This window comes from Mirounga leonina, unplaced genomic scaffold (assembly GCF_011800145.1).
Source record: "Mirounga leonina isolate KUSES-001 unplaced genomic scaffold, KU_Mleo_1.0 Mir_114, whole genome shotgun sequence".
Lineage (NCBI taxonomy): Eukaryota > Metazoa > Chordata > Mammalia > Carnivora > Phocidae > Mirounga > Mirounga leonina.
In genome coordinates this window covers 19,041,787-19,065,637 of record NW_023270265.1, presented here as the reverse complement: position 1 = coordinate 19,065,637, position 23,851 = coordinate 19,041,787, and the positions used below count along the sequence as shown (strand labels likewise).

The 23,851-nt window shown below is 38.6% G+C and overlaps 1 protein-coding gene across 5 annotated transcripts in view; it reads right to left on the bottom strand.

Moving 5' to 3' along the window:
- Positions 1-23,851, bottom strand: part of PCGF5 (polycomb group ring finger 5) — a 117,222-nt gene that overhangs the window by 40,727 nt on the left and 52,644 nt on the right. For all 5 annotated transcript variants that reach the window (XM_035024915.1, XM_035024931.1, XM_035024907.1 and 2 more), the window contains one exon: positions 7,417-7,513. In XM_035024915.1, the coding sequence (XP_034880806.1) occupies positions 7,417-7,513 (97 nt within the window). The remainder of the gene's footprint in view (positions 1-7,416; positions 7,514-23,851) is intronic.

Sequence of the window (23,851 nt, the reverse complement as noted above, 5' to 3'; positions counted from 1 at the left end):
TCGATATGGGGCTTGATGTGGGGCTTGATGTGGGGCTTGATCCCAGGGCCCTAGGATCATAACCTGAGCCAAAGGCAGACGCTTAACAACTGAGCCACCCAGGCGCCCCCAATTTAGACCTTTGAATCATTCTATCTTCTGAGATAAGAAATGTAAATATTGATTTACATTCCCCCCCCCCCATTTCCTTTTCCGGCCATGGAGGAGTGAAACGCCACCTTTCCGTGGCTCATCCTTCAGTCTCCTCCTGCTCCCACAGCCCTTTTCTCTCCCCATCCCCCTCACCGGGCTCAGCAGCATTACTCTTCTAGAATACAAACACGTACAACTTTCTCACATCTAAAAACCCCCAAAACCTTTGCTGAACCTATTGTCTTTTCAAGCTGTTAGTAGCTTCTCAATCTTTTCTTCCAACTAGAAAAGTCTGAAAGCATGATCGACCTTATTTCTGCCACACACTCTGGGCTTTGCTTCTTTTACTCTACTGAAATGATTGTAACTTCCACACAGAACAGGTTTAAATTCTTGTTTTAGAATTACAGTTTAAAAATTGTAGATGATTTTTTAAAAATTAATTTATTTATTTGATAGAGAGAGACACAGAGAGAGAGCGAACACAAGCAGGGCGAGTAGGAGAGGAAAGAAGCAGGCTTCCAGCTGAGCAGAGAGCCCGATGCGAGGCTCGATCCCAGGACCATGGGATCATGACCTGAGCTGAAGGCAGATGCTTAACGACTGAGCCACCCAGGCGCCCTGTAGATGATTTTTAAAAGTAATTTTTCTCCTATATTGCTCTATAGCAGTTTGACATTGTTGTCTAACACTGCCCCTTGAAAATTCCCCTTCCCGGTTTTCTGTCTACTTTTCTTTGTCCCTAAAGTAATTTTCTTTTTCCAACTACCTCAAAATTTGAGTGTTCCCCATTGCTGTGCACTCTGCACTCTCTGACCTCTTCTACAGGTTGCCCTGCCCAGATGACCACATCCACATTTATGGCTTGAAGACTAACATACAGGCAGATTACAGGTGTACACACACATACATATACATTACACCTCTCTGCTGAGCTCAAGTTCTGTTTCTAACCGATACTGAAGATCTCAAGCACCTCCTTTTGCTCATCACTGTCAAGACTGTCTCATCTATCCTTCAACAAAATACTGAATACCTCTCTCAGTGTCTTACTTTTTAAAAAATCAAACTTAGAAATGATACCATCTCTCTCCCAAATAGACTCAAAATGCAAGAATTATCTGAGCCTTCCCCCACCCCCCTCTCAATTCACACATTTACTCACCCAGCCCCACTGACCAACCTTCTCCATGTTTCTCCCACCTTGTCTTCCCACACCTCCATGCTTCCACTCCACCAACTGCCACCCTACTGACAGGACAGTACAGAGCTCCCTCCCTTTAAGCTGACATGCTCATAGTACATCTTCCTTAAGCACTAATTTGATCACTATCTGCCTGCTCAGTAACTAATTTCTTCCCACCACCTGGCTTTGAGTGTTTATATAACTTGAGTCCAACCTAAAACTGTAACTGGTATTGTTGTCTTTCTTCTCTAGCCAACTGCCTTATTCAATTATCCCTAAGAATGTCTTGTCACTTCCAATCTGTTTTTCTCCCTCATGCTCTTCATCCTGGCTCATATACTCTTTTCTTGCTCTCCAACCCAATCAATGTTACCTTATTCTTCAAGACTTAATTCAAATACTGACTCATTCACAAAGTTTTCCCCCAGACTATTTAATAGTAGTACTTAAGAGAAGTATTTTTAATATTTTTTAATCAGAGTAATACACACACACACAAATTTACAGATCAAACTTCTCCACAAAACTTTTATTAAAATACAACATTTTCATGCCCCACCTTCCCCATTCCTAATTCTTACAACCCCAGAGGCAGCCACTTTCAAATCCAACCTGTTTCTTCTGGTAGCCATGCCTTTTCTCCTGTCTAGATTCTTTGGACTTCCTTTTATGGAAAATAAAGATTTGGTTCTCTGATATCATCTTGCCAGCCCTCTTTCTTCCCAATGTATACTATACTCTCATCTTCCTGATATACTTTTATTACCATTTTTTGGTTTAATAAGAGGTGTTTACATGGTTATAATTATGTAAATATTTATAGTGTACTCTGATTATAGACATCCCCTCATTCAACTTTTTTCTTTCTGTAGTGTTAGTGATTGCTTCCTTTTCTTCATTTTCTATGTACCTATTCCCAAATTCTTTAAAAGAATTTATTCTCACTGTTCTCAAACAGATCAGGAATTGACCAGGTTCATTTCTGTTGCTCTGAGGCATTCCTCACCAAACTGATGTCCTCTCCTTCTATCCAGTTTAGGACGGATTTACTCCAAGGTCAGTCATTAAAACCCCACCCTTGCAACATACCTTCAATTCCCTTGTTTGTCCCTCTCTCACTTGCTCAAAATTATTTGCTACAACCACAAAACTGGCTAAATCCAATTCTTCATTAACCTGCGTCCATGACTAGAAAAAACACAACCACACCCCTACAAATTCCTAACTACAACCCCGATGTGCCTTTAAAGTTGCTAGGAATCCTACTATACTTCTCCAGTCAATTTATTCTCTCACATTCCTGGATAGCACAAATTTTTCTCTCCTCAAACCATTACATCCCCTCTTTCAATCCTTACTCTTGGCTGATAAACATTTTCTCCTCAATGAAGAACTTCCACAGACTCTGACCACCATATGTGCCTACAGCGCATGCACCCACATATACTCTGCCCTCCTGCCTGTTGCTACAGATGGTCTGTCAGTGCTCCTATATAAAGCCAGTCTCCTCTCTCACTCTATGAGATTCCATTCCCTCTCATCTACCAAGAACATTGTTTCACCAATCCCCCCTCCACTCCACTCTCCTACATTACTAACCTGTTCTCTACTGGACCATTCCCTTCAAACACGCCATTTTTTTTGGCTTGTATCAAATACAACAGAAACCTTCTTGACTGTATTTCCCCTAACAGCTACTATCCCATTTCTTTGCTTCCATTTGTGGCAAAACTTTGAAGGAGTTGTCTATACTCACTGTTTCTAATTATTCTTTCTCCCTTTCCCTCTTGAAACAATCCAATTGGGTTTTTGCCTCATGATTCTACTGAAGTGCTCTTGTCAAGGCTGATGACCTTCATCTTGTTAAATCCAACCATCAATTATCTTCACTTTACTTGACTCCAGGAACAACATCTGACACAGTTGATCACTCTCTTTTTTTGATACACATTCTTTACTTGGCTTCCAAACCACACTCCTGGATTTTCCTTCTATTTCACTGACTGAGCCTTTTCAGCTTCCTTTGCTGGTTCTTTCTCCTCACTCTGATCTCTCAACGTGGGAATGCTCCAAGGCAAAATCCTTGGTCCTCTATTCTCTCTCTGTACTCCCTCAAGGGAACTCATCCCGTGTCTCACAGTTTAAATACCTTCTATATGCTGAATACTACCAAATATTTATCTCCAGCCAGACCTCTCCCTTGAACCACAGACTTGTATATCCACCTGCCAACTTTCTCTCTCCTCTGAAATGATTAACAGACTCAATATGTACAAAACCAAACTCCCAATCTACCCCTTCCCCAAAGCTGTTCCATCCTTAGTCTTCCCTGTCTCAGTTAATGACAACTCCATTATTCCAGTTGCTCAGTCAGGAATCTCAGGTCAGGGTCTACTCTTTCTCTCAGACTCTACTATATCCAATCCACCAGCAAATCTTGCTGGATCTTCCTTCAAACTCTATCTAGGATATAACCATCTCTGGCGCCCTCTGTGGCTACCGTCCCTTACCTGGATTACGTTCTAGCTGCTCTCCCTGCTTCTACCTTTGTCTTGCGATGTACACTGTATTCTCAACATGGTCCTCAAAATGATCCTCTTAAGCCAGGTCATGTCCATCCTCTAACCAAAACCTTGCAGTGGTTCCCCATTTCACTCAGAGTAAAAGATAACATTTTTACAGTGGCCTACATGACTCCCATTATGTCTCTGCCCTCATCTCCCACTATTCTCTCCCTCACTCACTGGTCTCCTTGATGTTCCTCGAACAAGTTTCAGGTGCACCCTTGACTTAGTTCCTTTGCATTGGTTCCTCCCTTTATCTGGAACAGGCATGCTTTCCCTAGATTTATATATGGCTAACTACCTCATGGCCATTAATTCTTTGCTCAAAGCTTACCTTCCCAGTGAGGCCTATCCTCACCATTTCATTTGAAATTGCAATCTGCCCCTCCCTTCACACTCCTCCTCACCAGCACCTTCTCCTTTTTCCCCTTTATTACTTTATAATGTACCATCTATTTATTATACAGTTTGTTGTCTTTCTCTCCCCACAAAAATATTAACCCTACAAGGGCAAAAATCTTGTTCCATCTTGCCCACTCAAGCACCTAGTATGATGCCTGAACACAGCAGGCATTTAGTAAATCTCTGAATGAATGATTCCTCATAGCGTTTTCCATCCTCCTTCTACCATCTATATCAGCGATGTCTAGTAGAAATGTGAGTCAAATATGTAATTTTAAATTTTCTAATGGGCACATTAAAAGTCTTTTACATGTTTTGTGTAAAAGTCTAATGTTTTGTTTATGCATTAAACATTTAACAATGCATTTGTTTAGTAATTTTAATTTACTTAATAGTAAGGTTCTATTTAATGTAAAGGTATTCATACTGTTTCAGGGTTTCATTTAAATTAAATAAAATTTAAGGTTCCATTCCTCAGGTATACTAGCAATATCACAAGTCCTCTACAGCCACATGAGGCTAATGGCTATGAGACTGAACAGCACTGACACAGACTGTTTGCCGGGCCTGCTGCACAACTCCTATCCTCCACCATCTCTCTCCCATGTTAGTCCCTTCCTCCTTGGTTTAGGCTCTAGGACATCCTCCAGTAGCCTCCTGAGAAAGTATGTGGGAGGAAAATCTGTTGATACCTGTGTATTAGACACAATGTCACCTACTGAAGAAGCCTTCTTTCCCCTTATTTTTTGCTAACAAAATCTGTTTATGTTCTGGCAGCAATATGTCCAGCCTCAGACTTAAATCAGAATTTGCTAAGGCACCCCTAGACCCCACACCACCCCTGTAACTAGGGTTGCATGTGAGAGAAAGCCTGCTGGGGAACTTTTGCTGAAGCTCTTCTGTCAGCCACCTCCTGGGTCACCTCCATCAGTCTGCTTTCCAATTCCCATTCTTGCTCCCATTACTTCTCATCTTTTCTGCAAGTCTTTCCTGAGAACCCATGGTATTCTAGGAGTTATCCCCAGGTGCCAAGAATACTGAGTTCTTGTTCTTATCATCTCTGTGAGTTTGTCTTTAAAGGTTATTCCTTTGTAGAATAATTTTAGTGGGAAAGGAGAAAAAAACTCTATAAAGGTTATCATTAGATAAACTGACAAAACTGGAATATGGAGGATAGATTAAAATATTACACCAATGTAATCACACTGTAGTTATGTAAGGTAATATCTGTATAAGAAATACACACTAAAGTAGTTAGGGATAAGGGGCCATGAGGTGTGTAACTTACTCTCAAATGGTTCAGAAAAAACAGAGCAGACAGGTATGCACATGATAAAGCAAAAGAGATAAAATGTTAACAATAAACTAATCTGGGTAAAGAGAATACAAGTGTTTCTTGTATTTTGGGAACTTTTTGTGAGTTTTAAATTATTTCCAAGTAAAAAGTTAAAAAAATGTGACATACTTTAGCCAAGGGATTACATTTGATTATCCCTTCAGGTATCTAATAGTCAAAACCAAAAGTTAATTTTTCTTCCAACATAGCACTTTAAAATGCAGTAGGTAGTAATTATTGTTTGGTATAGTTTTTGATAAAAGCATCTGGAAAAATCTTTAGAGGAAGAGTTTGCCCTGTTCGTCTCTGAGTGACTTAAATCAGGGTTTCTTGACCTCCATACTGCTGACATTTGGGGCCGGCTCTCTGGTGTGGGAGAAGGCTGTCCTATGAATCACAGGATGCTCAGTGGTGTCCAGCATCCCTAGCCTTTACCTACTAGACGCCAGCAGCACCCACCCAGACCTGACAATCAAAAACGTCTCCAGTTATTGCCAAAAGCACACCGGGGGTGGGGGTGGGGGTAGAGCAAAATCACCAGTGGTTGAGAAGCACTGATCAGGACTACAGAGTACAGGAGAACAGTGGTTCTCAAATGTTCACTTGTATCAGAAACACCCGGACGGCTTGCTAATAACTAAGATGGGCTCTACTCTCGAGTTTCTGAATCAGCAGGTCTGAGGTGGGGTTGAGAATTGTCACTTCTAACAAGATACTAATGGTTTGGGGACTACACTTTGAAAACCACTGGGCTTGACATTTACCTACAGATAAATTACTCCAATGACAGGCACTAAAATTTTTTTAAAAGTCTGAAATGTAAGACTTGCAAATCCAGATTTATAGAATGATGGCTAACATCACACAGATTACGAGGGTTATACAGGGGCTGTGCAGAGAATATCTAGCTCTGTTTTCAGATGTGTACTCCCCTAAGATCACACAGTTGATCTGTGGTGGAGCTATGGCAGGAAAAGTAGGAAGAAAATGGGTTTAGTGGTAAGGGGGCTTGTAGCTGCGAAACGAAGTGTGTGTTTGGTTGAAGCCCTAGGAAAAGCTGAGTCACTTCTCTAAGTTTCAGTTTCCTAATGTGGGGAAAAAAGGGTTTAGATTAGGATCTTATAGACTACTTCCAGCTTTAAAAATACAGAATTATACTTAAGTGAATGGTAGTCATTTAAAAAAAATTCTTTAGGTTTTACATAAATGTTTATATATTTTTTTGATATAACTAAAAAATTAATAGTACCAAGGTACTAGTTTGTTAGGTCTCTCACATTAGGTCTGCCCTCTTTCTACTATCGTGTTGCTCAATAAAAGTATGTGTGGAATATTAAAATACCAAAAATAACTACAACTAAAGTAGCTCTGAGATAAAGTTATAGTTTTAACAATTTGGAAATATATTTCTTAAATATTTAATGTTTAATATATATAGACTTATTTTTAAATTCCTCTTAATAAAATGCTTTAAAATGAAACAAAATGCTTAAAATGAAAATTTAAAAATTCATAAAACCTGTATCAACTGATTCAAGGTGCTAACAAATATTATGATGCATAATAAAACATATTAAGAGTTCATATAATTTGGGTGCCTAAGTTAAGCGGCTGCCTTCGGCTCAAGTCATGATCCCAGAGTCCCGGGATCCAGCCCCCCATCAGGCTCCCTGCTCAGCGGGGAGTCTGCTTCTCCCTCTGACCCTCCCCCATCTTGTTCTCTCTCTCTCTCAAATAAATGATTAAAATCTTTAAAAAAAAAAAAAAAGAGTTCATTATAAAGTATATTTACTTACCTCAACATTTCTAATGGATTTGTCTCATGCACTTGGTTGCCACACCTTGGACAGTCATTGCTATCTTCAAAGTGCTGGACAATACAAGTCTTACAGACTAAGAAGAAAGAAGATATTAGATTAAAATGCATCATTTGAACTTAAACTAAATGTAATCAGAAATAGTCCTTCAGAATTGCCTATTACAGGCAGAATACTATTCTTTAACCAAACTTTATAAAACTTAAAATTCTAACATTGTTAAAAAAAAAAACCAAAACTGAAATAGTGTATACTACTCTGCTGATTGCTTTCTTAAATATATCCATAAACCAAATAACTTACTCATATTACTATGGAAAATCTGGTGTGTTTACATAAAACAGTTCTTCTCATTTAAAGAAGGACAAAGAAAGGTATAAACTAGTAAGTCTGCAGTGACTTCTTTTGAATGCAACATAAATAGTTCTTAATAAAACTGGAGAGTTTTCAACATGTTTGGATTACTTTCTTTTGGCAGGGTGCTCCTGGGACAAACAGGGGGTTACAATGGAACTTCTGGCCTTTGCAGAGCATGATGAGTCTGTGCTCATAATTCCATGGAGCATGAAGCATGGGTAGTGGCATCAAGTTGGTATGAAGGCATGAGAGGAAAAGTAGAACGACAACTGAGAAACTGACAGGGATAAGTAAGATTTTAAGTAAATATTCTAAACAAAGACAACAGAAATATGATTTGTGGATTTTTGGCTACTAGCCCATAGAGCCTACACTTCCTCTAATAGTACGAATCTTTCTGGCTATGAATCTCTCTCACCTTTTCCCTAAGTTTTTATTACCTACTATGTCAACTGTCTTGCCCAAAACCTTAAACATATTTACAGCACCTGAACTATAAAAATTTTTTGATCTAATTCCCTATCCCAATACCCCCCCATTTTATTACTCTGTATATTCTGAAATTTTCACCTGCTACAGATCAGCTCCTCCAACTCCTTTTCAACTCCACTATAAACTATCTCTTTTCCCCCTCCTCATGCCCCACACTACCTGAAAGAAGTAAAAGTTTATCTAAACAATTGATCAAAAGTAAACACTAGGATTCTTCTAAGATTAGGTCTGAAAATTCAAGCATATCCCATACGCTGGTCAGAGCAACAATGGTCAAGGAAGAATTCTACTAGGTATCTAATTTTAAAGTCACTAGTATATATACAGAATGGTATCTTGGTATTTCCTTTCATGTACTCATAGATTCAACAGACACTGAAGGCCATGCACTGTACTAAGAGTTGGGGATGTAGAGATCAACAAAACAAAGTCCATACCTTTATGGAGCTTACATTCTATTTGGAAAGGCAAACAAAGAATTTTAGTTAGTAACATGTGATATTTACAAACAAGCAAACAAAAGGTAGATAGAGTATTAAGCACCAGCAGCCGTTTTAGAGTGGCTACGGGAGGACTTTCTAAGATGACATGTGAGCAGATTTTTTTTGTTGGGTAAGTACACCCAAATCCCATTTTCTCTACCTCTTTTTACCATTACATACAGCTTTAAGGACAATAGCCCTTCCCTAAAATTCTCAAATTTGGATGAAAGACAGTATCAGAAAACCTTAAAAATTAAAGGGCTTAGATATGAATACTTCCTCTGTCTTCCAAATCTCTTGGCCCCAGAAAGGTTCTTCATGTCTTTTAAAAAGTCAATGTTTGGGAAGGGAGGACTTTTTTGGTAAGCTATACTGAAGTGGAGAACAGAGAAGCTGAATTCTTTTAAAAGATTGCTGGTATTTGCTCTTTTCCCGGGACACTAGATAAGTCTCTGAAATTTGGGAAAGAAGGCAAAAAGGACAGATAAGAGGCAAGAATGAAGAGTATTACAAAGGCTGATCCTATCCTGAATCTCTGATCTGACCCTGGAGCTCTGATCCTTGTGGTTCAAAAGGTTTATCATACTCAAAGGGTTCAGGAATTCCTGGCTGTCTACCAGCCTTGGCCCAAATAGAGGCACGTGACATGCCCAGAGCAAGTCCTCATCCAGGTCAGCCAAAAGACTAAGGGAAGAAGCCTCTCTTCCCAGGGCCTAAGATACTAATCTAGGTTGCTAAAGGAAGAAATATAAGGCTCATCCATCCAGACACGCATATAATTTCAAGAATAAGGCTGTGTTCACTGCTTACGGTGAAGGCAGCACCAGTGCCCAAGGATGCTGATGAGGAATCTTCATCAGCATCTAGATCTGGACTGTCCAATATGGCAGCCACTAGCCACATGTGGCTGAGCACTTGAAATACTGCTAGTTCAAGTTGGGATGTGCTTTCAGTGTAAACTGGACATCAGAATTCAAAGACTCAGCATGAAAAAAGTAATCTCGTCAATTTTATATTAATCACGTTATGATATTTTAAACGTACTGAATAAAATAAAATATATTAAAATTAATTTCATTTGTTTCTTGTTTTAAAATGTGGCTACCAGAAAATTTAAAACTACACTAGTTGCTCATATTTTACTTCTACTGAACGAGTGCTGTTTTAGAGGGATGCAGAAAGCCCCACTGGGGGGTGAATTTATCTTTCACACCAACATCTGAGATACAGTACTTTATTCTACTTTTGAATATGAAGAAGAGGTTTCCACAGGCTAGGTTACCTGCCTACTCTGATGAATGGCAGCACAGAGACTTGAATCCAGGTTTTCTGATATGAAATCACAAATTTTATGTCAAATTTTAAAGATTTTTAACTTTACAAAGGAAAAGAATGTTATATAAAAATACCAACTGTATCAGGCACCACCCTAAATGCTTCATTTAATTCAACACTATTTAATAATTTGACCCTCATTAAAACCCTATTAGATAATATTATTAGGCCTCTTAACAGCTGAAGAAACTCAGAACTTTAGTAATTTGCCAAAAATCACCGAGTAAGTAAGAAAAGCCAGGGTTTGAATCAAGAGCCCATTTTCTTAACTAACACATGCCTATGTGACACATTTTCTTCTAATTTCATTTCTATAGGCCTATAATATGTAGAAAAAGAATGCCTTATCCCTTAATTTGGGAACCTGAAAAATGTCTGTCTGTAGAATTAGATCTCCTTTTAAGCTAAATATTTTGCACAAAATAACCCCCTTAAGCAGCTTATTTATTCCTTTAAAAAAAATAACTGTAGAAAATACATTTTCCACATGCTTTTGAAAGCTGTTAAATAAAGCACAACCTAATATGAATTAGAACCTGAGAAAATCCAGACCAGAATTTCAGTGAAACTGAAAAAAGTAAAAGGAGGATTTGCTTTCCCTTAGATGCTTAAAAAACCCATCATTACAAAACTGACTTTTGATTCTTAGTTTATAATTTTGTTTGTACTAGCTGGAAAACTAATTTTTAAAATATCTTAAAGATTTAATACAAAGCTTTCTAACTGCTCAACAGCTGCACTGGTTGATTCAACTGGTCCAAGAAAGATGTTGAAAAAGTCCCCGCTTGTGGTTAAGACTGTGTATGAAGACCAACTAGAGTTTTCACTCTCACCAGCTACTACAGACAGGTGCTGTAGCCACAAGAAATACCTGAGTCAGAAAGGGAGTTCGGCTCACCAAAGATATCCCTAGTTGGAAAAACACCTAAATAGCAACAAGTGCTAACATTTACTAAACACTAACCAAATATCAGGCTCTGGGCTCAAGGCTTTGTGTGGATTATAGGATGGACTTTTACCACCCCCTTTGGCAAATGAGAAATGCAGTACTGGAGAACCTGAGCAGGCGGCCCACAGCTGGTCAGCTGTGTAGCAGAGGCGATCTCCATCCTCAAGCTGTGCAGCTCCAGGCCTAATGCAACACATCTTAATGTCAATAACACTTGGTCCCTGCATTAAGATTTCATATTTTTAACTGATGTTTATGTTTAGCCCATCACAAACAGCATTAAACTTCTGCCTAAAGCTTACTAAGACCGAATCTTTCCTTTGACCATTTCTTATATATTGAACTAGATTGTTGTACAAATTAATATAGTAAGAGTCATTTGTCACCTAAAGCAGTGTTTCTTTTTCTGGAGTGTATAGATATAAAATAAAATATTACCCAGTCATAAAAAAGAATGAAATCTTGCCCTTTACAACAACATGGATGGACCTACAGGATGAGTGAAATAAGTTAGAGAAAAACAAGTACCAAATGACTTCACTTATATGTGGAATCTAAAAAGAAAAATAAAAAGGAACAAACAAAACAGAAACAGATTCATAGGTAGAGAAACAAACTGATGTTGCCAGAGGGGAAGAAGGTGGGGAGGGGGGAATGAATGAAATAGGTGAAGGGGATTAAGAGGTACGATCTTCCAGTTATAAAATAAGTAAGACATGGGATGTAATGTATAGCATAAGGAATATAGTCAATATTACTGTAACAACTTTATACGGTGACAGATGGTAACTAGGCTTATTGTGGTGACCATTTCGTAGCATTTCTAAACATCAAATCACTATGTTATATACCTAAGGCTAATACAATATCGTATGTCAATTATTCCTCAATAAAAATGTTTTTTAAAAAAGCAGTGGTTCTCAAATCACCACAATCACCAGTGAGATTTTTTTAAAAAAACAGGTTCGTGAACCACATCCGAGACCAATTAAATCTGAATCTCTGGGAGATTAGCACCGGGATTCTAACTTTGCAAAGCTCTCTCACTGAGGCAGCCAAAAAAGAACTAGGAAATCCTGACCAAGGATTCAGTCAGAAGTCACTTTATTATTCACCATTAGGAAATAGTACTGTCACAGGATAAAACATATTCAAAGGAATATGGGATTGGGATGCCTGGGTGGCTCAGTCAGTTAAGCGTCTGCTTTCGGCTCAGATCATGATCCCAGGGTCCTGGGATGGAGTCCTACATCGGGCTCCCTGCTCCCTGCTCAGCGGGGAGCCTGCTTCTCCCTCTGCTGCTCCCCCTGCTTGTGTGCTCTCTCTCTCGGACAAATAAATAAATAAAATCTTAAAAAAGATTTTTTTAAAAATCTTAAATTTTCTTAAAAAAAGAAAAAAGGAAGACAAGAATATGGGATTAATGTACTCTTTCCTTATAATGCAGATTTACGTGAGAAGCCAGGTAGTACAGCAAAGTTGTTCTAGATAAAAATAATCTTGAGGGGCCCCTGGGTGGCTCAGTCATTAAGCGTCTGCCTTCAGCTCAGGTCATGATCCCAGGGTCCTGGGATCGAGTCCCACATCGGGCTCCCTGCTCGGCAGGAAGCCTGCTTCTCCCTCTCCCACTCCCCCTGCTTGTGTTCCTGCTCTCGCTGTCTGTCAAATAAATAAATAAAATCTTAAAAAAAAAAAAAATAATAATCTTGAAGCAGACTGCCTGGATCTGAATTCCAGTTCTCTCATTAGGCAAATCACTTACTTTATGTTTTTATGTACAAGGGAGATAGCAAAGGTTCCTATCTCTCAGGATTCTTGTGAAGATTAAATGAGATAATATATGTAAAATGTATAAATGAGTGTTGGAGAACTTGTAAATATCCAGTACATGTGAGCTATCACTATATATTAGATCACTGCATGAGCATGAAACAATAAGGGGGAGAATCGGAGTAACTGAATATTGAATGGCATCAGACTATGATTAGTTTCATGTGTCCATCTTAAATAACAGATGATCTTCCTAATGGAACTTGAAATGTCTATCATGTGTTGGTATTAATCCTCTGCAGCCATGTCCACCCTAGAGATAGTCTTGCAATTCAAGTATGATATTTATGACACACTCCTTCATCTGAATGGAAACTGCTGATCTCTACATGTGTGGTATTTCTTTTTCTGGGGTGGAGGGTCCAAGATTAACCAACATGTCTCCATTATCCATTCCTTCCTTAACTTCTATGTTTAATATAATTCCCAGCATAGTCCCACCAGTCTAGGCCTTACCATGTTCTGTCTCTTCCTGATCACTTTGCACATACCTCCTCTGAAGTATGATCATCTGTTGATTTCATAGTTTAACTACAAGGGGTACCATCCTACTTTCTTATTTTCAAATTCTTTTTTTTTTGAGAGAGGGGGAGATAGAGAAAGAGGGAGAGAGACAAAGAGGGAGGGGAGAGTAAGAGGGGGGAGAGAGAGAGAGGAGGCGGAGAGGGAGAGAGAGAATCTTAAGCAGGCTCCACACCCACCCTGGAGCCCAGAGGGCGGGGAGTGATCTGGTGACCCAGAGATCATGACCTGAGCCAAAATCAAGAGTCAGACGCTTAACTGAATGAGCTACCCAGACGCCCTTATTTTCAAATTCTTGGTGGAGGGGGTTCTTCACAACAGGTACAAGGACCATTTGTTGTTGCTATCTTGGGTGTATGGTCCACCCACATCTCTTATGTATTACAGAGAGCTAGCTTCCCAGCTTTGATGACACAAGTAATCTACACAAATTTCTCTTCATGAGCACTAATTCTGCTATCACTGATAATAAAACAATATTCTTTTCTTTCATGTCCTTGGTGTAGTCATTCATTAGTAACGCCCTGTTTATTGAAAATAATCAAATGCTGACTTCCTTTGTTAAAATCATCTGAATGTGTTAGTTTTATCTGTTAACATAGAAGCATGCTTTTTCTTCTTTCCTTAAGCACATCACTATCTTTATATGCCCTTCTTGATAGCACTCACTTGATACAGTTTGCCTTTGAAACATTTATCTATTATCTGCTAACAGTCTATAAGTAAACCGTGGTCATCTGCAAAGAGAAGAGGCATCAGTTTCCTGCTTTTGATACATATTCTTAATGTGTGAAACTGACATTTTTATAAAAGTTTTCCAGAATAGCTATAATTTGCTTCTATGAGACAGTGTCTTCTGGTTTTACTTACATAAGGAACTAATAAATATCTTTATTTCTCTTATGTTATACATGGCACATTTCTTTTAAAGGCTTACATGAGTTGCAATTTCATGGAGAACACTAAGGACAGCATTCCTTTCTATTGAGTTGAATGCTTTATTATTGTCTCTATGGGACAGAGGAACAGGCAGCAAAGCAGGGTTTTTTGAAGAGGGTCAGGACAGAATCTTGGGATTTAAGCATGGTAGTGGGATCTTAGACCAAACAGACCAAAAGGCGCAGAAAGGCTGGAAAGGTTACCCCACTTCCACAGACAGGTTTAAGAGTCAAGTACCACTCCAAGGTCAAGGTAGAGTCTGGTAGCTCAGTCAGTGCAGGGCCGCCCTCATTCCCCTCCTTATCAACAGAAATTTCATGATCATTCAAAATAATCACTTCCTTACACATGTTTTTGAATAGCTCTGCTGTTTTCTATTTCACCCCTTCTGTCTGTCTCTTATTTCAGCATACTTGGCTCATTTAAACTATTACACTCTGGCTAAATCCAACTCTCTACATACTCAGCTTCTACAGGATTATAGCAGAACACTGGGAGAAACACATGCACCATGCTGATTGGTCTCTCACCTTAAATTCTTGACCATGAACACCAGTGGGTGCTGCATCTGCTGGGCAGTCACACTCAATGCCCCAAGTCCCTTATGCTCTTTGCTAATACTTCATACCTTCTCCTCTCCTCAAATCCCCAACATTTCCTCCCCATCCTCACTTTCCACTGATGACCTCACTTCCTTTTTCCTGAAAGCAAAAGGAAAAAAAGAAAAAAAAAACTGAAACAAAGAGTTTATACCACCACATCTATTTACTTACTCACATGTATACTTTGTGCTCTTGCCTATCTCCAAAACATTCATGTGCCTATCTAAAGCCAATCTCTGCCTGTGCACTAGATCCCCTCCCAATGACCCAAGAACATTGCTCCAGTGCTTCTCCGCTTTCACTTATGTCTTTTGCTGAGATTCCCATCAACATTCAAACATATTATGTTTCTACCTTAAAAAACAAAAACCAAAAAACTTCTGTTGACCCTACCTACTTCCCTTGTGAGCTATCACTCCATTTCAGAGGTACATACACTCACTCCCCAACACCTCTCTTCCAAATTTTTTCACCCTTTCTTTACCTTCATTAAGGTTAAATACATATATAATCACAGTATAATTATCAAAACCTTCCTGGAAATTAAGAAATTTCCATCCTCTCACACCTATCCAGACTTTCGCTCCTGACCACTCCATGGAAACTGCTCCACAAGATTATCTGTGACCTCCATGTAGCTAAACCTAGAGGTCTAGTCTCAGTCCCATCCTACTCAACACAACTGATTTAGTCGACTCCTCCTCCTTGACATGATATGCAGTTTTCCTCCAAACTCATGCCTACTCCTCTCCTTCTTAAAGCCCCAGGGTCAGTCCTTCACCTTCTCTATTTACACTCATTCCCTTGGGGCTTCCATTGTTGACAAACTATATGCTCATAAACTCCAGACTCATATGTTCACCTCCCAACTAGCTCGCTCTTTGGATGTCTCACAGCTTACATTCATTTTCCAAAAATTAACTACCTGATCTTCCACCCTCAGTTTTTCCTATATGATTTGATGATTATCTTTATCCTTCAAATTTCTGAGGCCAAAAATCTTGAAGTTGTTTTTTTTTTTTTTAAGGATTTTATTTATTTATTTGACAGAGAGAGAGAAAGTGAGAGCGCACAAGCAGGGGGAGTGGCAGGCAGAGGGAGAAGCAGGCTCCCCACTGAGCTGGGAGCCCGATGTGGGGCTTGATTCCAGGACTTGGGATCAAGACCTGAGCCGAAGGCAGACACTTAACCAACTGAGCCACACAGACACCCCTTGAAGTTATTCTTGATTCCTTTTTCCTAATGACAGTTCATTAGCAAATAGAACTCTCCCTTCAAAATAGAACCAGAATCTGACCACTTTTACCACCACCACCACCACACTGGTGTAAGCAGCCTCCTGCTTGGCTTATTGCAATCATTCCTAACAGCTCCATTTTCCAGTAGTAGTCTGAATGATGCTTTTAAATATAAGTCAGATCATGTCATTCCTCTACTCAAAACCCTGCTGAAATGGGTCTTCATTTCTCTCAGAGTAAAAGCCGAAATCCTTAAAACGGCCCTACGAGAACTGTGCACTGTGCCTGTGGCCCACATCCACCCCATTACCTTTCCCAACTCTCCTTCACTCACTGCCGTCCAGCCACAATGGCCTCCTGACCATTTCTCAGCATGACAGGCACATGCCTGCCTTAGAGCCTTTGTTCTTGCTATTTCTCTACCTGAAATATTCTTCCCTCGGATATGTGATTAGCTAACTCCTTCACCTCTTTAAGTCTGTTCAAATGTCACTTAATGAGGTCTCCTGAACGCAGGCTTATTTTTTAAATTGTAACATCTCACTGACTGCCCAATTCCCTTTACCCAGCTTGACTTTCTTTTTTTCTACAGCATTTAGCATCTTCCACTATACACTATGATTTACCTATTGCCTACTATACTGCCTCATGTGTCCCGGGTGCCCAGTATAGTACCTGGAGGAGGAGGTGCTCAGTAAATATTTATGGAATAAACAAGGACACAAGGGTTAGGAATCACAGAGGGAGGCAGGATTTTAGGGCCTATAGTGTCCTTTTGTAGTCAAGTTAGAAATCAGCCTACATTTTCAACTTAGGTAAGGGAAGAGATTCTGAGTTTACCAGTAAATTTTTTTGACAATTAAAAAAAGAGTTAATTCAACACAAATTAAAATCTGTTTTAGTTTTCTAAAATACAATGATAATTTTCTGCTGAGTAAATAAATTCAGTGGTTGAGCATTCTGAGAGAACAATATAGTAGTCTGGTAAAAACCAGTATGTTATAAAACATCAGTAGCTTTTTAAGTCTTCAAAGTATCCAAACAGAAATTATCTTCTGTCTTTTCTACATGTTTGAACTGTACTTATTCATAACGTTTACATTCAACCACTGTGCCAGACTTTTTTTTTAAATAAACTGTATTTACATAGGCACAGAGAGAGAATGCTAGTGGGCCTTGGGGGGCAGAGGGAGAGGGAGAGAGAATCTTAAGCAGGCTCCACACTCAGCATGGAGCCCAATGCACAGCTCAATCTCATGACCCTGAGATCATGACCTGAGCCAAAATCAATAGTTGGACGCTTAACCGACTGAGTCACTTAGGTGCCCCTGTGCTAGACTCTAAACATACCCATACACTAAACATGATTTCTAACTCTGAATAATTACACATTTTAGGGCACATATTTTTTCTTAATCCATCAGTGCTATCAGTTCCAAATGATTATGACCTATATATAATTTATTCTCAGAAGCCAATATAAGACAATTTCATTTTTTAATGTTATCCCCTAGTTTAGTCTTTGAGTGTCCACTATGATGCTTTGCTCAACTGTTTAAACATTTTTTACTATCTAATGCAGTTTCAAAAGCTAAAAGAACCATAAATTTAATTTTTCTTTAGCATTATTGCTAATAATAGACACCTAGACTGTTTAAGACCTATAATTATTCTTTATTTAAAAAGAATCATCAAAATGAATACTATAATCACTTTCATGAATGAATGACTAGTTTCTGCCAAAATATTGTTTGAAACATATAACATCAGTGTACCAATGATCTCATTTCTAATACAATCCTGAAACACTGTACTTGCAACCTATTGAGACTTTAAATATAATTTCTAATTAGGCCTTTGATTTTTATTCTAAAAACAAGTCTTGGCCCTAAAATTTGATTTTTATAAAAAATACATTATTGGAAAATTCAATTTATATCTTTTCTTCATTATAATGGCTATTTATTCAGAATTAATAAATTCATATCATGATTGGGTACATAATGACAAGTATACTGTCATGCAAACATAGCTGGAAGAGGCTATATTATATATATATATATATACATATATATATATATATATTTAAATTCACCTGTTTGCTTGAAGAAAGCAGAAAAAAGAAAACATAGGAAAATGTCATAATTTATTATGAAGATATGCCAGAGTCAGATGTCCAGGATTCAGAACCCAGCTCCAGCATTTATTAGCTTTGTTACTTAACCTTTCTGAGTCCTGCCTCTGAAAAATACTGGAACAAAATCTGAAATACTCTTCCTTCAAACCTTCTCACAACTTGCTCTTTCCTATTATTTTAGTCTCTGCTCAAATGGTAACTCCCAAGAAAGACCTTTCTCTGTTTTATTTTTTTCTCATAGCATTTGTTATACATAACATCTGAAATGATACTGTTTACTTGCTTATTTTCTGTCTCTCCTATTAGAACACAAGTTCCAGGAGGGCACAGACTAGGCTGGTCTTGCTTATTGCTGTGTTTCCACAGGCTAGAAGAATGACTGGCACAATGTAGGTGCTAATAAACATCTGTTGAATGATTAAATAATATCACCTAACTAGAAGGGTTCTTGGGAAGATTAAATAATAAATGTAAAGCTCATGACCACAAATACAACAAACAATAAATAACAGCTATTAGTTTAACTTTTATTAGCATTTATTTTAATTACGGAATGATTTAATTACAGTATGATTTAATTACTGTCTGATTATAAACTGCCTGGCTGAAGTATTCTAGTATTATAAATGTCTGGTCATGAGCTGTGCTTTTCAAACTCGTACACCACAGAATCACCTGAAGAGCTTCTTATTATATGGATTTCTGGCCTTCTCCCCAGAGATTTTGATTCAGCAGATCTATGGTAAGGCCCAAGAATTTACACTTTTAACAAGTTCCCAGATGATGTTGCTGCTGGTGGATGCTGCTAGTCTGGAGACTGCACTGTGAATAGCAAGTGTATGTAGCCTAAGGTTTTTAAACATGGAACATCTACACATCAAGACATCTCTGTACCTTCAAATACTTGTGTTTTTATAAGACTTGTTCCAAGACAATAAATGGTTAGTCATACCTAAATTTTATCATTTTCTGATTAAGTTGTTCCTTCATGTTTACTATCACATAAAATCACCAAGTCCCTTAACTGTCACATCAACTATACTTAATTATCAATTAATCTATCTTCTTTGCATAAGTTAAAAACTAAGTACAACAACGTTTTCCCAAACAATTCGTTCTTAGTGAAGGGATTACTGCCACAATCTCTGAAAGGGCACAAAGAAGAAAGCCTTCCTTTCCTGTACCACAGATTTCTATGTCTAGAACCTTCTTTTTTTTTTTTCCCGGAGGCAAGAGTCATCAAATTCTTAAAGAGGCCTCTAACCACAAAAGAGTTAAGAACCAATGCACTGTATTCTTCACATTTTAGCTGCTGGAACAAAGCTCCTTTGTTTTTAGGTTAAGTGAAAAGTCCTTCATTTTAAGTCACCAACCTATACAACCACAAGCAAACATACTCTAAGCAACCTCAGAAAGTTTCTGAGGATCCTGGTGCAAGAGACAGAGCATCCTTTAATCTAGAACTGCCAATCTCTGGTCTCCAATCCAGCATCTCTCCGTAAGACCTGCATGGCTTCCACCTATGTTGTAGAGGACAGTTTTTCAAAAGACATAATTCCTAATTGACATTGCCTATATGCCTTTCAAGCTACCTATTACTGCATGTGAATCTTTAAAAGGAAAAACAGTAAAATAATCAACAAACTGGCCATTTATTTATTCATTTAATCATTTATTAAGCACTCAAGTACCAGGTACCAAGGATACATGTAACCCAAATTTGCCTGTGGTAACAGGTAGGTGGCATATCTTGGAGGAGATGAGTTTTAAAGGATGGGTAATGGCTAGCTGGGCATACAGGAAAAGTGCATTCTAAGCAGAACACAGAGCTGAACCAAGTATGTACATGTGTGTGCAGTAGGTGGTAAGGGAGAAAGTGGTGGGCATAGCGAAGTAGCTTTAATTTCTCCTGAGGGCACTAGGATATCTTTAGGAAATTCTGGGGTGGCTGAAAAGTGAGTGATGAAGACAGTAGCTGTTTTAAATGATCACACCTTGACACAGGTTAGAAGTGGGCTGCAGTGACTGGTGAGAAGTAATGAGGGCCTGACAGAACAGTAACAAGGGGGGTGGAAGTGAAGGCACAGATTTGAGAGGTATTAAACAGAGAGACCAGACAGGACTTGGTCCCCATTTTGTTAGGGAGGATAAAAGGAGTCAAGTGTTTGGGATAACTGAGTGTTGGCATCCCATTCATTCATTTTTAGACATGCTGAGCCCCAGGTGGCTTTAGGACATCCAAGTGCCCATCCAATAGGATTCTGAAACTCAGGAGAAAGGTCTATGCCAGAAATAAAGATTTGGGAGACATCAGCACATGCAGCTGAAGTCCCAGAGTAGATGAGATCACACAGAAAAAAAAAAAGATCCAAATACACATGTAGAAATTTCTTCTTGGCTTATGAGAAGTTTTTCTTGATAGAGTTTAAGTTCCAAATTTGTCTTTTTTACCACTCTACCCCAGTGGCTAGCAAAGTACCTGACAACTAATGATTTTAAGTAATTCAATTATTATTTGGGTAGACATGTTTATTTCCTTAGGTTTTTTGGTTTGGGTTAAAATTATCTCACAGACATATAACCATGGTTAATGTGGATTTAATTCATCTAGCATGAAGTGACCATTTAAAGCTAAAACTCATTTCTGTTTTAATTTTTACCTCATTTTAAAATTTTATTTTTTTTATCAAGTGTCCTTAGCCTGCTGAAGAGAAATGGTGTTAACAGGTGAGGTATGAGTCTACTTAAAGATGGGGCTTTTATAAGCGTTTGTTTTGTTTTTCTGTTTTTTTGCAACTCCTTGCCAGGAGCCTGGGACTCAGTCTGCCCTGCCGTCTCTACCTCTCCCATCCTTCTAAGTGGCTCTTTCTCTTTCTTCCACACAGCTCTAGTGTTAACAACATCAAGGGCTACTACAGTCAGTCATCCTGCTGGTCCTGTTGGCCCTTTTTTGTACATCGATAGGGAAGCCAGCCAGGCAACGTTAGCTCCAGAATTTCTCAATGGGAGAATGAGAGAGCATCAACCTATCTGATTTGAGGAGGAGAGAGGAAGAGATTAAACGCATTTGCAGGGTATTTTGAAGGAAGAGTCAAGTAACTTCATTTATCCCTATCAAAGCAAGGAGAACCACTCATGATCCCTACCTCCCACCCCATTGCACCTCTACTGCAGCCAGGCCCAAGCATACTCATGTCCTTGTCAGGAAGGCCAAGGCCTATGGCTTTAGAAATTTCAAAAAGCACTCTAGTTTTTTCTCTTGCATGCCATTCTGCTGCAATATCCTGACCCATACCTGATATTATATCATTCTGTTTATTAGTTTCATCACACTTATCAGCATCCACAGTTATTTCATATATTTCTTAACTTGATTACTCTGTCTTTCTTCATTTGACCAGAAAGTCCAGAAGGGCAGACTCCATGTCTGGTTTTGCTCACCAATAATAAAGTTCCACTTATGTATTTCAGATTTGAACAGTAAGACTAAAATCTTTATATTTTATTATGAATTTCATAATAAGAACTATGTTTTACTCATTCTTTACTTACAGTAAAAACTCACAAATTCATAGTATTTATACAAAGTTATTTTAATAAGATATTCTTTTTATTTGCCTAAATCAAGATAAAAAATATTATGGTGTACTACACTGTCACTTAACATTTCTCACTTTTCTCCTGTCCCATTTGGCCATCTGACTTTTCTATTTCATACTATCTCAAATCACAGTATCATTATATTTGACCCACATTATACATAAAACTGGGTAAGATCAAAGACCCAACCAATGACTGAGGAACATTGTTTCACAGTACTGTTTATTTTATCATTACAAATAGGAGGATACTTTGCAAATAGGATAGTTTTTGCCTACAAGCCTTAATATAAATACAAACAAAATAATAACCAGAAATCCAGGGACCAGAAAGTGCACAAAGATGAGTACTACAGGATCCTCAGGTCTCCACAGACACGAGGTTGACTACCTGACTCCATCATTTACTCTACTATTCTGTACTCCTGCTGATGATAAAGGTCACATTTATGATTCACCACTGTCTTTTAATTCCACTTTGGCCATGTACATTCTCTCCCAGTAAAGGGGCTTGATGACAGCCAAGGAGTTTTTCAGGCTAAGATGACTTGTGTGGTTAAACTGTCACTTACCCCTTTAGACTTTAAACTGCTATTGCAAACATAAACATAGCCCTTGCTTATAACCTGTTTATACTTCTGGAATCTTTTGTTTTCCTCCAAAAAAGGGGCATTTAAATTGAGATTTCATTATGCCCCACAGAAAATTTTCTTTCAGAAAAACAGATATAAAATCTGCATTAGAAAGGCAGAAACTGGAGAATCTGGGCCTTCTTCTCATCTTCCAGAGTTGACAGTTTTTGCTGGAGAAATCCAAACATGAAAATAATGCACAAGTGTTAGAAGGAGCAAAACAAAACAGACCGTGGACCGTGTCCAGGTACCATGGATAGTATAGCAAGAAACATGGAGTATAACAGAAAGGCCTTGCCCTAGAGTAGCCACATCCATTGGCCCTTCCTCCAAAATACATCCACAATCCAATCACTCTTCCCAGGTTCCAATCTCACACCTCGTTACTCTGGTTGAAGACTCTATAATCTTTCAGCTGACCTGCAGTGACCGCGCTGTTGCATAAACCTTCCAAGGACATTCCTGCCTCAAGGCCTTATACTTGCTTTTCTCTCTGTCTAGAATGCTCTTCCCATATATATAGCCACAGAGCTCAGTTCCTTCAGGTTTGTGTCCAAATGTCATCAAAGAGGTCAACCCTGACACTCTGTGTAAAATAACATCCTATCTACAACCCTTCTTTGTTCCCTTCATAGCATTTATCACTATCTAACATGGCACATGTTTATTATCAGTTTCACCCACTAGAATGTTAAACTTCTCGAGAGCATAGATTTTTGACTATCTTGTTCACTGCTGTATCCTTTCTGTCTGGAAATGGATGGTGCCTGGCACACAGTAGGTATTCAATAAATATTTGTTCGATGATAATTTAACTGGCAAACATTCAAGTTAAATAATGATACAGGGCAACAGTAAATTAATATTTCAAGATAGTTCACAGTTAATTGCTAACTGAATAGCATAAGCCAGTAATACCCAAAGATAACATATATCACCATAACTTGGAAAGATTTACACATGCATGAACCTCACCACCATTGATCCACCAAACCTTCTTCTACTGATAGGCCAGGTGAGAAAGAAACCTGATATGAGTTCCACAGATATGATCATATTAGAACAGAGATTTTCAAACTTGATCATGCTTCAGAATCACCTAGAAGGCTTACTGAACACGGACTGCTGGGCCCACTCCCAGAGTTTCTGATTCAGTAATTCTGAAGTGGGGCCTGATAATGTGCATTTCTAACAAGTTCCCAGATGACACAGAGGCTGCAGGTTTTTTAGTCAAAGGGTACAAAATTTCAGTTAAATAGATGATTAAGTCCTAGAGATCTACTGCACAGAATAGCCTATA